The sequence below is a fragment of the Brachycentrus maculatus genome, unplaced genomic scaffold (genome assembly GCF_059751285.1).
Source record: "Brachycentrus maculatus isolate JH-2025_06_01 unplaced genomic scaffold, ASM5975128v1 h1tg000003l, whole genome shotgun sequence".
NCBI classification, from domain to species: domain Eukaryota; kingdom Metazoa; phylum Arthropoda; class Insecta; order Trichoptera; family Brachycentridae; genus Brachycentrus; species Brachycentrus maculatus.
In genome coordinates, this window is record NW_028280758.1 from 1,618,827 (window position 1) to 1,636,131 (window position 17,305).

General features: G+C 35.1%; 1 protein-coding gene and 1 long non-coding RNA gene across 3 annotated transcripts in view; one reads left to right on the plus strand and one right to left on the minus strand.

Annotated features, from left to right (window-relative positions):
• Positions 1–1,003: 1,003 nt before the first annotated feature.
• Positions 1,004–17,305, minus strand: part of LOC148314012 (uncharacterized) — a 37,722-nt gene continuing 21,420 nt past the window's right edge. For both annotated transcript variants that reach the window (XR_015838173.1, XR_015838195.1), the window contains one exon: positions 1,004–1,213. This is a non-coding gene — a long non-coding RNA (uncharacterized LOC148314012). The remainder of the gene's footprint in view (positions 1,214–17,305) is intronic.
• net (atonal bHLH transcription factor 8-like protein net) overlaps positions 3,857–17,305 on the plus strand; it is a 39,184-nt gene continuing 25,735 nt past the window's right edge. Inside the window, exon 1 of the mRNA XM_088266805.1 lies at positions 3,857–4,272. Within this exon, the coding sequence (XP_088122931.1) occupies positions 4,212–4,272 (61 nt within the window). The 5' untranslated portion in view covers positions 3,857–4,211. The remainder of the gene's footprint in view (positions 4,273–17,305) is intronic.

Genomic DNA, 17,305 nt, shown 5'->3' on the forward strand with positions numbered 1-17,305 from the left:
GGAAAGTAATGTTAGAAATGTTTCCCACCCAAATTTAGGTTTTTACGAAGTTATTTACTTCTTTGTCTTGTAACCCTCGTGCCTTCATACCATTGGTAAATAGGGTACTTCAAGAAGTACTGTTATTTTGATAATTAATTACAAAAAGGCAAAGTGACGTCTCATTTACTACCAACACAAAAACGATGTTTTTGAGTACCCAGCCGTATATTTACATTTAATGGATTTCAATGACCCTGTCACTGCCAATCTTATAAATATGAATTTGTAAAACCAACAACAAGTTTCTAGAAGCGCCGCAGTGTAGACAGTGAAAGGGATAAGTTAGTTCAGGGAAGTTCACAGTATGGGAATGCACAGCAATGGTTAGTCAGTTAATTGATTTTACCAAATTTTTAATTGGACCTTAGACTAATAATTTATATAAGTTTTTTTAGCTGGGAATTGCATTTATTATTTAAATCAGATCATTAAGTGGCTTTTTGTTTATTCTAACTAAATAAATATGTGTTTATTTAAATCTGTTTTATTTCAACAAGAGGGATAATCAGAAACATCTCATCATTCGCTCATTGCTGGGAGGAAACCACGTAAAACTCCTCAGGAGAAGGCGGACTGTTGACTGTCATCAGCAGAACTTCCGTTCCACTAGAAGAGGGTTCGTCATTTTGTGTTCTAGCTCGGTTTATGTTACCAATGTCCTTCGCTATTGTTATCATGTATGGTACCAAATTTACAGAAGTTAATAATAATAATAATAAAACCCTTATCCGCACCCCAATGGTGCATAGGGCACTGCGTCATATAAACGCAATGTTATCTTGATCGTTTACACATGAAGGAAAGGTGATCAGCCCTCCGCTTCAGATACCAGTCCAGGGTAATATTGAATAAATATGACAGTGAAAAAATCACTTATATTTATTTTACCCCCCTTGGGAATCGAACCCGGGACCTCCAGAACGGTAGCTGAGCGTGCTGACCATTACACTACGGAGGCGGACAGAAGTTAGTGTATATTATTGTAAAAATTAATTAAATTTAGATTTTAAACATCGGGAACCACAGTTTAGTATTAGGCGAATGGACACCGAACACTTGTTTAGCGGACGACAGAACGGACGCGGACGGTGGAAGTTTTTCTTTCACAGAATGTGCCCCGTACGTGCGCGCAGTGCCGCTTCGGTCCTTAGATCTTCACACCGCAACATTTCTGTCAAATAAAAAAAGAAAAGTAATAAATATTTTTGAAAAAAACAACCAAGATCAAATTAAACTTATAATCATTATTTTTAGATTGCAAATAAATGCATATATCCATGGAAACCAATATGGCACTTCAAAACGAAGTGCCAACACTGATACATAGAATTTGTAAAATAAGAATAAAAGCAGCATTGAAATGCAGTCCCTTAGACGAATTTGTAGAAAAATCAATAAGTATGTTACAGAATTAAAAATTTAAATACATCTTTAATTTGTAAGGCTGGGCTAGGGATAATTGGTGGTTTGAACATTTGGATTGAATGTATAACGAGAGAATGACTAAGAGTATATTTGGCAAATATGAATGGGAGAAAAGAATAACAACGTTCAGGAAAGTCTTGGCACGACCAAATCATCTAGAACCTAAATTCTGGTATTTTCAAATATCCACGCATGAGGACTTGATGTATGGATGAAGAGGAAGCAAGGAGTACATCTCAGAATAGACGAGTGTGGTGTTTCGTTCTCTCTGCCTACCCCTGTAGAGAAACAGGGTGATGGTAGTAGTAGTACTGTAAAAAAATCCCGAAAACTTAAAAAAAAATATGTTCAAACTCTCCTTTGCCGAAAATGAAAAAAACATTGAAAAAAAATATGACGTCGGGTAGATGGCATTAGTGAGGAGTTTATTTATGTTCAAAGTCGGTTTACGATTTAAAAAAATGATAGATACTCATAATTTAATAATTATTTTGTACGGTGAGATGTATTTTTAGGTAAAAAGGCTTGTCGGACAATGTTTGTAAATAATTAATAAAAGTGCCCTTAAGGAAGTATTTTACGAAAATAGCCCTCCATAAATTATCAAAAATGATTGTTATTACTATCCAAAATTCAAAATAACAAAGATTTTCAGATTGATAAAATTTATCATGTAGCAAATTTTATCAATCTGAAAACCAACTTAAAATTAAGAGTTTTATATAGAAATATCTGCAAATTGTATAAAATTCATCCGAATTTTTTAAATATGTTAAGCAGATTGATATACGCAAGGCGTTTAACTTCGATAAAAAAATATCAAGGCATTTTCATTCAAATACATCGGAATGTGTGATTAGCGTCCGATTTTCAGTAGCGATCATAATTTCAAAAATTAAAATTATGCAACGGCTAGTGGAGTCTAGTAGTTACTTAATTGAGTTTTTGGATTCGATCATTGAAGCCAACAGTCCACAAACTTGGTTGCAGTCGAGTGATTCTAGCACCTAATATATTTGTCGGTACTTGACAATTTGACATGAAAATTCTTTGATATTCTAAAGAAATATAAACTGAGAAAAGTAGCGAATACTATCCGAATCGAGAAACAGATAAAGTAAGAGCCACAATAAGTTTTTGACTCGGAGATTTCATACCCAAACTTAAAATATGAAAAATAGTTAGTTCTCTGCAAGGCATTTGTGTTATATTTTGTATTCGATATTCGATATCACATCGAATTAAAAGATAAAAGATTTAAAGAATTACGAAGTGACTTTAAAATTTTTGTTTTTAAAAAATGTTTGCTTCTTATCTCATCCATGTTTCATTTTATCAAAACAGTTATTATTTTGGATTTTTATCTTTAAAAAAATAACATTTAGCAGTGAAGGGGCTTTAAGTTTCCATGACCACGGGAATCGTTAAAAAAACATTCATTTATTTTTCGCCCTTAAACGCGCAATACGGTGTTATCTTAATCGTATACAATATTGCAAATAATTTCAACGAAAATTAAATTATAAATAAAACACTTGATTTTTACCACTTGAGTGGTAAAAAACAAGTGTTAAACTAATTATATAACCATCACGGCACTTCCCCGCAGGGGTAGGCAGAGAGAATAGAAAGCCACACCACTCTGTCATTGCAAACATTCTTGAAGTGTTTTACTACTACTACTACTACTACTACTACTACTACCATCACGCCGTTTCCCCGCAGGGGTAGGCAGAGAGGATGGAACGCCACACTCTTCTGTCCTGACATACACTCCTCGCCTCCTTCATATCCATATATCTAGTCATACATGCCCTCCGATTACGCAGACTTTTGACACCGCCAGATTTTAGGTTCTGATTGATCTGATCGTGCCAAGTCTTAGTCTTAGTCTTAAGTCTTGAAGTGTTTTACTTTTAATTTAATCATGTCTTACCACAGAGTGAATGCCGAAACAATAAATAACATAGGTGAAGATGAGGATTAGGGTAATCGGACCCGGGACATGCACGGCAGCCAAAAGTAATGGCAGCCGGATAAATTATTATGTGATAATTAAATAATCATTTTGATTGTGTGAATTTCACTTGTTCTCGACACCTGCACCATGTATGGCATGGCGGCGGCTCGCAGTGAGCGGCTGGCGACAGCGGCCGGCGCCTGCCAGCCGACCCCCCCGCCGGGAACATCCAACCCCGCGCCCCCCGGCCGATCCGACACCAATACACCATACACCGTACGTCCGATGCACGAACACGCGCGCACCGGCCGACTCCGACACGCCGTACACCCAGCCAGCGACTCCGCACACCATCCGGACCGGCGTAAGTCGGTGGCGCCGGCCACGCACGAACACAGATCACAAAACAGATCGGAAAATGAACACACTCGATCTCGAACGTCGCGATCGGCTTCACGCGGGCTGCGCTCCCGTTGACGTTTCTTTGCGCGGCAAACATCGGAACTTCGAAATTTGAATTTCAAAGACAAAAAACAAAAGATAGCGCGCTTTTATTTGTTTGAAAAAGAAAGTTTTCTATTCCTACATCCTGCGTATTGCTAACCTAAAAACTTTTAAGTGTTTTTTTTTTCAATTGATGTTTTTGTGAAATTGAACGTAATATATTTGTTTATTATTTTCGGGGTGTTAGGTAGTGTGTGCACTTTTAAGTATTGTGAACAATTAGGAGTTCGGAGTCGTAGGATATTGAAGAAGGTGGATAGGTTGGATGTGAGGCAACTGAATGTGCCTGCAACTGGAGACAAGGGTTCAGAGGGCGAAGCGCCCCATCATGGCGCCACCAGGTAAGAATATTATTTTTTGACATTTAAATTATTTGTCATTTATGTCAGTCCCTACTATTAAATTATATATTTTTATATTCTTATGAGTTTAAGGTATTGTATAAATATAATGTTTGATTCATTAGACGTTATATTTACATATTTTATAAATTTCTTGTGCAATACGTGTATACAATACAATGGCAAGCTTGTTACAATAATGTAACAATACTTCCGAGCAACCAAAAATAAATTAGGAAAAATGGCAAACTTTTAAAAGCTATGTATAAAAAAGTCGGATGATGAGTGTTTTCGCAAAACATATATGTTTAATAAATATGAAGAACAAGAATCTAGAAAAAATGTATCACGTAAGAAATTTATTGATTACACTAAATCTACTAACATTAATTAATTAATTTACTAGATTTGGGAATATTAAAGATCTTTTTTTTAAATTTAGTAATCATTAATAATAAAATAATAAAACCCTTATCCGCACCCCAATGGTGCATAGGGCACTGCGTCATATAAACGCAGTGTTATCTTGATCGTTTACACATGAAGGAAAGGTGATCAGCCCTCCGCTTCAGGTACCAGTCCAGGGTAATATTGAATAAATATGACAGTGAAAAAATCACTTATATTTATTTTACCCCCCTTAGGAATCGAACCCGGGACCTCCAGAACGGTAGCCGAGCGTGCTGACCATTACACTACGGAGGCGGACAGAATACTTATATCATCATTATAATCATTAGCTATACTTATAGTAATCATTAGCTATACTTATATCTGTATCTGCAATCAACGCATGAACGATGCAACGTGATCTTGGTCGTAAAACACTTGTATATACTGATTGCTTTCTTCAGGGTTATTATGCCGTGACACATCGCTTTGGCGATAGCCCCTGCAATATCGGCAAGAACGTCGACAAGTAGCACTTTCGACATACGATGGCATAATATCCCAGAAAAAAAGGCGTTTAAAATCTCAGGAATTTCCTTACGTGATAGTAGTTAATTTATGATAACAGACACGTATATTAGATATTTCTCATATAAACATATTTTTTTATAATGTTGATCCTGTTAGGATTGGAACCCGAGACTGAATAAATGGTACTGAGTACTACGCTGTTGATGGTTATTAAATTAGTCCAATAAACATAATAATGTGAATATAATCCAATTATTGGATTATATTCACATTAAATGCATTGAATTTGGCAAGCGTGCCTTTGCTGTTGCGGACCGATGGCGTGGAATGCTCTTCCACCAGTAGTTAGAAATAGTGAGAGTGAGATGATCCAGTATACTATGGAGTTATGGTTCCAACCCTTATGTATTGAAGTGAAGCATGGAGCCCACCATGTCCACTATGTCTGATGGTGTCGGTAACGACGGAAACCGGTCGCTAGTAAAATAAAACAAGAGTGTAAATAAGCTATTTCGTTGTTATTTTATTTTTTATGTAAAATGCATTTCCAACAAATACATGTTTAAAAAAATACATATCAATTCATCCTCTAGTAATAATTTTATGAAATAATAAATAAACTCGAACGAAAATATAAGAAAGGAATGTTAAACTAGGGATAATTGAAAAGATTAGGGAGGGTTCTTTAAGGTGGTATGGACATGTGGAGCGAATAGATAACGAGAGAATGACTAATAAAGTATGTGTGGCGAATGTGAGCGGGAGAACGGAACGAAGACGGCCGAAAAATACTTGGCACGATCAGATCAATCAGAACCTAAAATCTGGTGGTGCGCAATCGGAGGGCATGTATGACTAGATGTTTGGATGTGAAGGAAGCGCCCTTGAGGTAGTATTTTACGAAAATGGCGCTATATGAATTATCCAAATTTATAATTTATTATTATTAGTGTATGTCAGGAAAGAAGGATGTGGCGTTCCATCCTCTCTGCCTATACCTGCGGGGAAACGGTAGTAGTAGTAGTAGTAAATAAACTCCACGATTCCAATTTGTATATTTTTTACAAAGTAAAAATATCGTTTGGCCTCGATATTTTGTAGTTTTTTTAAATGTTTCCTTATTTTTTTAGTATGTGCGTGTTTATATTTGAGTAGGCACTTGTGAGTACTGCTAACTACCGGCCTGTTTCCCAGATGCGACTGTAAATGACACTGAAGCATGTCGTAAATAGTGAATTGGCTGCAAAAAATGCCGCTGTCAATGAGACAGGGGCGGGGCGTGGAGTGTCCCTTGCACTTGCAACCCAACCCTCATTGTTTTGCTTCCGACGCACCAAATACTGGTGGATGGCCTCTGACTATTTGTTGCATAATATTCTGGGAAACAAAACCGTTCGTTCAAAATCCTTTTTTTATTATTCTCTTTCCCATTTCATTCATAAGTATGACGGAAATGAAATATTTCAACTAAGCTTATTCCTTTTTTTATATTTTCGATAATCACCCAATGAAAAAATAGCTTCTGCAAGGGAATTTATAATTTGGTTTATACATTTATCGTATTACTTTTTGTGCAAACCGCTTTACAGTTATATATTTTTTAAACTGTGAATACGTTGGATCTCATGTTTCGGATGCATTGAGAGATTATGGCGGTAATTCTAAAATTAAGATCAGAAACAAAATAGATATCCTGCCAACAAAATAAATTAGTTAACAAAAAAGTATAGAAAAGTTAATAATGGAATAAAATATTAATATTTTATTGACCATCGACCTATAGTCCATAAAGAATCCCAATTTGGATCCACTTTCTTCGTTGAATCGGTCTAAAAAGAATCACACTCATTTTATTGATGAAATTTATTTAAAAAAATCTAATGCTTGCTCTAATTTTTAAGAAGTAAACACAAAATTATTGAACATAATATTCTTATTTTCAAAAATTCTGCGTCCACCCCAAATACCGAGAGTAAAACATTTTAAAAAAAAAACATAAATATTCATAGGGTAGTATTATAATATCTCCGAAAGGTTGTAATAAATATTTACGTGCAAGTGCATAATACTGGGTATTAAATATTTGTGTATGTTACATATTAGCATGCATAGTAGAATGTGCGCATTTCACGCGCCGGCAGTTTGCTTAGGGGCCGTTTAGCGTCAGGCGGTAATACATTATTGCAACGGATTAGCTTAACTGCGACTGATGGGTTATTAGTCCCGATGCACTCTGCTCACCAGATGTGTTCCTGGAATGGACCTGTTTACAGAACAGATACGATACAGATGTGCCATGTACTATTATCTCCGCAGATCAACCCACGCCGCCACACAAGGCGCCATTTCCGCTACACTATTGCACTCCCGAACCTTATCGGAGCGTGGATTCTGTGAATGTTCACCAAGAATGTCTTTTCTCCGCTCACTGCTCTTGTTGGGAGAGATTTGTCACTAAAACCATACCTCACACGTGTTATTTTTGAACTCACATAAACATCCTTTGTGGGTCTCGTAAGTCATATATTATCATCTTTAAAAAAATAGGAAATACATATTAATAATTTGTATTTCGCACTATGTTTATATTATTGTTATTAATTGGATAACTATTTGAAAATATTTTTTTATCTATCATTATCATTTTCATGTTAATTCGCGCATACCCTTGAGGTAGTATTTTACGAAAGTGGCCCTATATAAATTATCCTAAATTATTATTATCATTAACTAAGTAACATTATTGACGAATATAATAATTATGGGCAGAGGCGTGCGTTTACATAGGCCATTAGCAGTGCCTACTCTACTTAATTGGAAAAGATATGGAAAATTGTGATATTAAAGAAAAAAAATTAACTGCATTCAATGCATTTAATTCCGTTATCTATCGGGGACTAAACACGCATTATCAGAGCTTTGAGACTTGAATGAGGATATGTGATGGCCCTGCCATCTGCTCTTCACAATCTTACCAGTTTCATTATCTTATCAAGGATTTTGCCATTTGCCCTATCTAATATCTTATCAAGTTCGGTCATGGTACATATTCCAAATCGCTTGCTTATCAGCAGCTATATAAGGGTAGTCTACCCTTAATCGAGCATTTGCAATTCACAAGAGACGCGGTGTAACTTCACGACAGAGCTGATTTGGAACACATGAGTATGAATTGAGTACTGAATGTTGTTTCTCAATAAACATAGATGAATGGTCAATATCGTGTAATTAATACTACGTTTCATTCCATCCTGCCTCCTGACAATAAGACTTTTATTAACCGATTAACGTCCTTGTTAATCGGTTAATTTTTATATAAATTAATCGGTTAATTCTCAAATAAATTAATCTATTCATTGTTTTTCCCACCTTCTACCATGATTAAAAACTCTAAAAAATTGAAATGAATTAAAACCGATTGTGGAAAAATCACTTTTTCAGAAAATACAACGTTAAAAAACAAATATTTTCTCGCTAACAGGTATTTAGAAACATTAGTTAAAATAATAATTACAAGTTTGATTAATTATATATTAAAGCATATAAGTACAACTCATATACTGCAATAAATTATAAATCAAATACACACTTTCTTCCACTTGTCGAAAGTTGGTTGAAAAAATTTCTAAGCGATTTTGAAATAAGTCCTCCGAAGTTTAACCGACAATAAGGGTTGAGTAAATAAATAAAATACGAAAAACAGTTCAGCAACAATGGCACATAAACAACATTAATACATGTCAACGTGACTCCGTAAGTAGGTACGTGAATAAAGCTCTCAGTTGGAACAGAAGCTCTTGTAAGTCCACATTAATCGTCTTCCCAAGTTGGTCCTAAGTGGAGCCAGATGGGAGGGCACGAAGTTCCCACAGTTACGGAGACTTGCTACTTGTGACTTGCAACTGATGGTGTGGTGTATGCACTTGCTATTTATTATATTATAAAAGCCGTTCTTGATTTCTTGGGTACATGGTACATATGAGCGTACCAATGGACGCTTACAGACCAATATGTCATATTTTTTAATGTGTCACCAGAGGGAATCCAAACCTTGAGTTTTGTCGTAAAAATGCCATTTTAGTAATAAAAATCATTAGTTTTTAACATATTTATCGCAGTCGTACAGGAGAGAGTGACCAACTAACAAAACGTAAAATGTTCAGGAGGGCCATTTAAGTCACTTTTGCTTGGCAAGAAAATAAACATCAATATAGTTAGTCATTTTTGACAAGTCAATATATTATACTTCCAAGTTTATAATCCTTTGGGATTTTTTCAGGGCAATATTAAGCTAGTAAGATATCAAATAGTCAATGATCACGTTTTTGTAAGAAATGCACTTGGTCACTTTCTCCTGTATGACTACGATATTTATACCCATCGAATCGACCCTATGAAAACTTAATACATATTTACTCACAAAATTTTTGTTTATGCCCAAATCCTGTTTTTAATCCGTTTTTATTCATGCAAAAGATTCTGTATAAATTATGGCACTTCTTAATTTTTGAGATGTTAAGAAAAAAAGGTGATCAGTTGTGAACTTCAGATTCTATGATCCAGGCATGGAATACTTATACATATATGTATATTTTACCTTAACCTTTTCGGTATATATAATACATAAAAAATATTTCCCATATTTTTCGTGAATTGTTTCAGCATGCCCAAGTCATAAGAAATTCAAGTCGATAAGTAATATTAAAATTTTCTCGGAATATTCAATGTAGGTACTTCAAGCTTCATTACTTGTTTTTTATACCTGACAAAAATTTATGCACGTTATAATTATTATAAAAAATATATTTTGAGTTTTCTTCGACCCTTGACTGTGCAAAGAGGCGAGGAATTGGCGCTCACTTAAATCTCTGTTTCCGCAGCGCTAAAGAGGGTGGATTTCTTGGGAAATACGATAATAATTCTTTCGAACCGGGAAACGTACTCGTACGATCTTACGTTTGTAACTCAGAGTTCCATAGTTGCAAAAAACGTTTAACAGCTTTCCCGGATTGACTCTTTGAAAATATTTGAAACGACTTTTACTTTGCGATAAATTTATAATTTTAATAGACAGGCCTTAATTTAAAATTGAAACAGGTGAAAAACATTTTAATGTCACTGTGTCTACCTTAAATATGCTTGTACGAGTATATCCGCCTCCGTAGCGTAATGATTTTGTAATGCTCCACAGTGTAGCACTTTTGGCAACCGAGCTTTAGGTCCCGTGTTCGATCCCCGGGAGGGATCAAAATATGTACATTTAGCATAAAAATTGAAAAAAGATAGATAGATAGATATAATTCTATAAATATAGTGATTTTTCCCTCTAGCATTTATTTTTAAGTACTACCCTTAATTGGTACCTGAAGCACAGGACTGATCACCTTTCCATTATGTAACTAATTATCTAGGTCCTTACGTTAAGGGGAATTCACAAACTGGATGATCCAGTAAGCGATCGGCTGCGCGAGAAGCCGGAAGTATCTATGCGCACAATTTAAAAAAATGTATTAGATTTTGTTTTTTTTTAAATACATAAGTATATTGAAAAAATATTTTTAATATTTTTTTAATACCTCACCTTTCAATAACTCTTCTTTTTAAAACCATGTATTTATTTCAAAGATTTTTTTCAATACCAAAACGGTGTTTTAAGAGAAAAAAAAATAATCACGTTAAACGTTAAAAGTTGCGGGCTATTGATTACTGGGCCTTAATGCAATGCATTTCGCCAATGGACCATTGGGTGCGGATGAAAGTTAGAAGAAGTGCATCAATTTGAATAGTATATACTTTTTTTTTTAAACTCCCTTTTGAGGTATTTTGAAATTGACAGCTTCACATACATGCAATATCTATTGTGATACCCGTCACCCGTCACCCATCACCCGTCACCCATCACCCGTCACCGGGCGTCTCGTGCACCGCGGATCGATCATCTTGGTCAGCGTCCAAATCTAAGAGGGCTTCTTCACTCTCCCGCCGGCGGCGGGGCGGAGCGCGGGGCGCGGGGGAGGGCAGACGCCAGACAGGCGGCGCCGCGGAGCAGTGGCGCCTCCCCCCACCCCTCCCCGCCTCCCCCCGCCCACCGGCCAGATGGCAGAGCGGCCCATCTGGTGCCCCCCGCCCCCCTCACCCGCCGCCCGCCCATTACACGTTCACATTACACCGTGGGATTATAGCACTGCTGCCGTATACTGAGATATCGGGATGAGACGATTGTGTCGCGGGTCGGAAGATATGTGCCTCTTTGGTGTAGTGGTTAGCGCTTTTGGCGCTCCGGGCTCGATTCCCGGGAAGATCAAAACAAATATAAATAACCGTATCAACTATTTAACAACTACAGTATAAAGCGTTTTCCATTTCTATTTTATCGGTATTTTATTTGAACAGTGGCCGGATTCCGTCGTTACCGACATCAACATACTGGTCCGATGATGTCATCGGTCAAATAAAATAAAAGTGGAAAAAACTGTATATTATGGTTGTTTTTATTATTATTATATAGACCCGACCAAATGTCAGTGCAAACTTAAATATAAATTACATATTTAAGTTATGTATTTAATTTTTTTACTGTAACTAATTTAGAAATACAATAACTAATTTAAAAAACTGCTCATAATCTTATATTTGACAACATTTTGAGTGTGTCCAAATCCTGGTTTCCCACCCATGAGTTATTTTTATATCATTGACATTTCAACATAGATGAAGAAGAATATTTACTTTAGGACATTTACTTTAGTACAATTTCTTATCAAACCGTACTTAAGACTTAACTAGTTGTAGTAATTTCCCCGCGATTTTGTATAAATCAAATAAATGTAAATCATTAAATTTTAAAGTGATTAATACCTAGGACCTATATAATGAATACATAGTCAGTGGGAGCATTGTATTTTAGACGGAACGGCCGCAACAGCTGGGATGGGAATCCTTGGCACAGCATACATCCACGGGTTATTTGTTCTCACACTGATTTATACTTACGTTATACAAGTTACCATTCAGTAGTGGACCAGACTACAATCATCAAAGCCGTAACATATGTAAATACGGATGCATATCACATGTTGCCAACAAAAACGAATTATTTCACAACCCGAGTATCACTCAGAGATCATCGCAGCATTTAAAATTATATCAATTTAATACTAAGGTTGCTAGATCCGATCGACACAGTGTTATGTTGTTCATTCATTACGTAAGATGGAATCGAACCGGGAACATTACCACGATTCTGACTTTATTCAAACACTCTAACCACTGCAAAGTTGTTGATACATTATATAATGGTAGTGTAAATTATTAAATCTCCAAATCATAATTTTAAAATGTGAGATCTTTTAAGCTGTTCTAAAATTAATATTTATTTTAAAGACTTTTATTTTAAGAGAATAACCCTCAAAGCTTCATTTTAAAGGGTTGCCTGAAGGTAGATGTGAAAATCACAAACACCCAGGCCAATAAAATTCACTTTACAATTGACGGGAATCAAACCCGCGATGCCAGTTTCGCAGTCTAGAGTCTACAAGACAACGCTTCGGCTTAAGTATTTTCCCAATACATTTCACAAATATAGTCACCTTTTGTTTTCACTACAGATCTTCGCTAAACATTTCTTATTACAAACTCTCAGTGGCATTAGATACTATTAATTGTGAGTACTTGTTGAGGAATACCTCCCCCGAGGAGTTATGGGTGCAAATTATAGTTCCACCACTGCACGATGGCCTGCCATATATTATTCCGGTCATGCAGTGCTGCGAGCTATTTTCTTCCATGGGAACCACACACATAAATGGGTACTGCTTACTACCACCATCCTCTGTGTATGGACAATTTTGTACTTATATGTACCCTTCGTTTTATAGAGACCTACCATCTTGTGTAAAAAAAACATATTATTAACTTAGTACATTTGATGATTTGAAGTTGATTAGTTTATATACATACCACCCTTCGGCTCATTCACAATAATTCACAAGGTTTTAAAAAACAAAATAACCCTCTCATTACCATATTTTACGAACTATACGTTACGGATGCACCGTAACTTTTAAGCATTTTCTTTTTAAATAACATTTTTGCCATTTTTATTAGATTACAAAGTCAGATTAAAAAAACCCAATTCCCATCACTGCAATGTTACCAGACAGAGATAGATATCCTGCGGCATAGCTACATATTTTAAAGACTGCCTGGAATTATAATTGAAACACTGGATATCTTTTTATTAACTTCGGAGCATAGGACGCACCTGAATTTTAGAGGTATTTTTTCAAAGAAAAAAAATCGTATTATAGTTTGTAAAATACGGTATATCGGCACATTAGAAAGGCTTCTATATATGTACCATATATCGATACAAATTAGGACTTCCATGCATAGATAAGTGTCACCAGTTTTCCGGGTTATTGAGATTATATCGCGGTTATATCGCCACACGGATTTGCTTGTGATTAAGCCAATTTTATGAATTACCATGTATGTCTTTCTACATTTAAGAATGCAAAATCAATGTAACACAATGGTTTCCTGAACACTAAACAACAGTAATATTATAGCTGATAATGAGGTATTATTATTAATTTTCGTTTCTCTGTCATGTTATATTCGAAACTTAATTACATAGCTTATTTTAAGATTTATAATGTAAATCATAATATCTTATGTGGCTCCGTAGTAAGTTGAGCTTGACGCAAGTCGCGAGTATGATACGATAGCGATTCCGCATTCCTAATACCATTTTTGTTGCGCGCCATCTGCACCTGCCGCGAGTGGCATCGTAAAGAATAAATAAATACGGTATTTTGTACAAAAATCAGTCATTTTCAACGTACTATTGAAATATTAATTTTAACCTTTAAATTTTATGTTCAAATTTGAATTAATATCTGCATTTTATAACTCAAAGTTACTGCAACTTTTATTAGAATATGTCGCTCACTCCTTTCAACAACGTCATATTTCAAAAATCGTCGATTTTCAGTTTGCATGTTTTCGGAATGCCCAGAAATTGTACTATATCTACAGGGCAGAAAGTGTTGTTTTTGCATTTTGAAGAAAAGGTATCGTTTAATATTTTTTTTTAAATATACAACTATTTTTCAAATGGAGAAAAAACATTCAGGTTTTATCTAAATAGATCTGTTGCACAGTAAAAAGTTCAATAAGTGGCTTGATATTTATTTTTAATGCATTTTATTATATTTTTAAACTCAAAACGATGTCCTGAAAAATCAAATTTTTTGATAAATGACGTTGTTGAAAGGAGTGAGCGATGTGTTAAAAAATACTAAGTACGAAATTCATGCTTACCAAAGGAATAATAGTCAGGTTGTGTTCTCGTAGTTAGTGTCGCTGACTCTTAATCAGAGTTCCTGGGTTCGAAGTCGCTCTAACCGAACTTGATACCTATTTTTGATAACGGGACGCAATACTAAACATTGCTCATGGAGGACAGAGTATTTATTGATATTGCTGTCGCTTCGATTTCATTGTTGATTTATCGATTTTTAATAATTTCATTCTCAAGCATCGTGAAATCAAACATTAAAGAAAGGTGTGCTTTCTTTTTAATTTATTTCGCATTTAACCAGGCTACACAGCACATCAACGCGGCAACGTACAGCTAGTGTTTTTAAAACGATAGTGTAATGTCGGAATAAATTTTCATATCAAATACTGCAGCTAGATTAATGAATTTCCTTGAACCTCACGAGCGAACAAAAAGTTATCGAGAAAAAAGGATTTTAAAATCACAAATAGACTCATGCGCGAGTATGTTATGTGAGAAATACATATTATGACAACTACTATTAAACTCAACTTTGAACTTAAACACAAATTTCGTTGTTCTACAATAGATTAATCAGTGGTAATCATATGTCAATGTAACAAAATTTCAAATCATTAATAAAACGGAAGAATATAATTGAATAAGAATGACAGGTAAACACGGTTTACATTTGATAAATCACCGAGCAAAATTGAGCACACGTGAAGGGATATTTTTTGTTTGATAACATGTCTCTCTGCAATCAAAGTATCGTTTGATGTCTAACGCCTAACGGTTAACTTTAGCTGAAACACAGTCAGGCCGCAATCTGTCAGTTCCAATAATAACTACATGTGTTACCTACTCATTTAACTTAACGTTTTCCATGTCCCCTCCACAAATAGTACACAGTTCCAACTGTCGTCCTTATCAGTCTGGTATTTGCCTACCGCCATGTGCTTGCAGCTGTTTCAGCTCCCGACTCGTATTCAGTGTAAACATTTTCCTTCCCATCTCCCTCGTGGCTCGTGGCACAATGTGCTTTTCTTGAATAGTTTATTTACTCAAACGAATTTTACACTCGGAGATTTTTTCTTTTATCTACATGCTCGATGAATTTTAGATACGAGAATGTTCTGAATTGTCGAGATTCTATTTCATTCAAATTTAGACTACAATAAATACAGTAAATTATATCATACATTATGTATATACAAGTAATAACAAACAAGATTATGTAATACCTATGTACCACAATAGTTTCATTGATAAAATTGATTAAATTTTTCTTTTTATAAATAAATAAAAATAAGAAACAACTTTTCCCCCCTCTTCAACCTTCAACGTCCCAAGGACCCAACTCTAAAATTTAGAATTAGCTTCACATACGGTGTTTGAAAATCGTGCGGAATGCATCGAAACATGTGTCACAGTAGATTTTAAGAAATAGTGGTATTTACAATGTAAAACAGTAATTAAAAATGGATAGATTTTATCACAAAATGCCGAATCAATTAATAAAAATATGAATTTCTTCAAGAAATTAATTCATACACCGGACTACTTATTGGAGAAATATCAATGACCTCTTCCTGCAATGCAAGTCGTACAGGGCAAAATCAATAAGATACCTTATTCGTAAACGAAACAATAATCTCATCAATTTTACCAACTCACTATCATTGAGAAGAAATCACTGTCATTCATCCAATGAATAAACAAATTGATTAATAAAAGAAGCTAACCACGTCTTTGGAGAAAGAGTTATGATTAAAGTGACTATACGTCCCGTTTTTAGATATCCTGAACAACATAATTAAAAAAAAATTATTATGTATTCCTCTTATTTTCTTTATCAACGTTCCTTTACTTTTTATTAATACATAAAAACCATGAAAAAATACGTGGTTTCTTGTATATACATACTATTGCGTAAAAATTAGTAGATGTCCCGTTTTGAGGACAAAAATAAATGGTCACGTTAGTTATGATGGGTAATGTCAATATATGTAAAATACTCAATATAAGAACTGAATTTCATTATAATCATGTAAAAGTTACATTTGTCGCTGTAATTATACTATTGACAGTCAAATTTTTCGCGTTCTGCATTATAAAAAAACCTTTGTTTCACGAAAGGTGTTCTTTGGGAAATGAAAAGAAATTATCTCTAGATCTTGGTGTGGCAGTTTGAAAGGAAAGGTGTTCAGGAGCTAGCAGATGGAGTCGCATGTGCCGGAAACCAAGTGCCGAGCACCAGGCGACCATCGCGAGTCAAACTATTGTTCCTCTGCGGTCACCTGACGTCTTAACTAATGTTTATGTTGATTGGCCACTGACGAAATAAATATAAAGGTGTAACCTTCAAAATTATACCATCGAACATTGGATGTCAAAAATTAGCATTGAAATTATGATAAGTATTTCCCGTGCGAAACTCAAAAAAATATTTTTACTTGTAACTTATATAAATACATATCGGTATATTTAATCTTTTGTCGGTATTTCCGCCTCCGTAGTGTAATGGTCAGCACGCTCGGCTACCGTACTGGAGGTTCCGGGTTCGATTCCCAGGGAGGGGGGTCAAATAAATGTAAGTGATTTTTTTACTCCAATATTTATTCAATATTGCCCTGGACTGGTAACTGAAGCGAAGGGCTGATCACCTTTCCTTCATCTGTCAATGATCAAGATAACACTGCGTTTATATGATGTAGTGCCCTATGCACCATTGGGTGCGGATGAGGGTTCAAGGAAGAATCTTTGAAGTACTCGTATAATTAACATAAATCTACTTGTACATATGTAGTTAAAATAATTCGTTTTAAA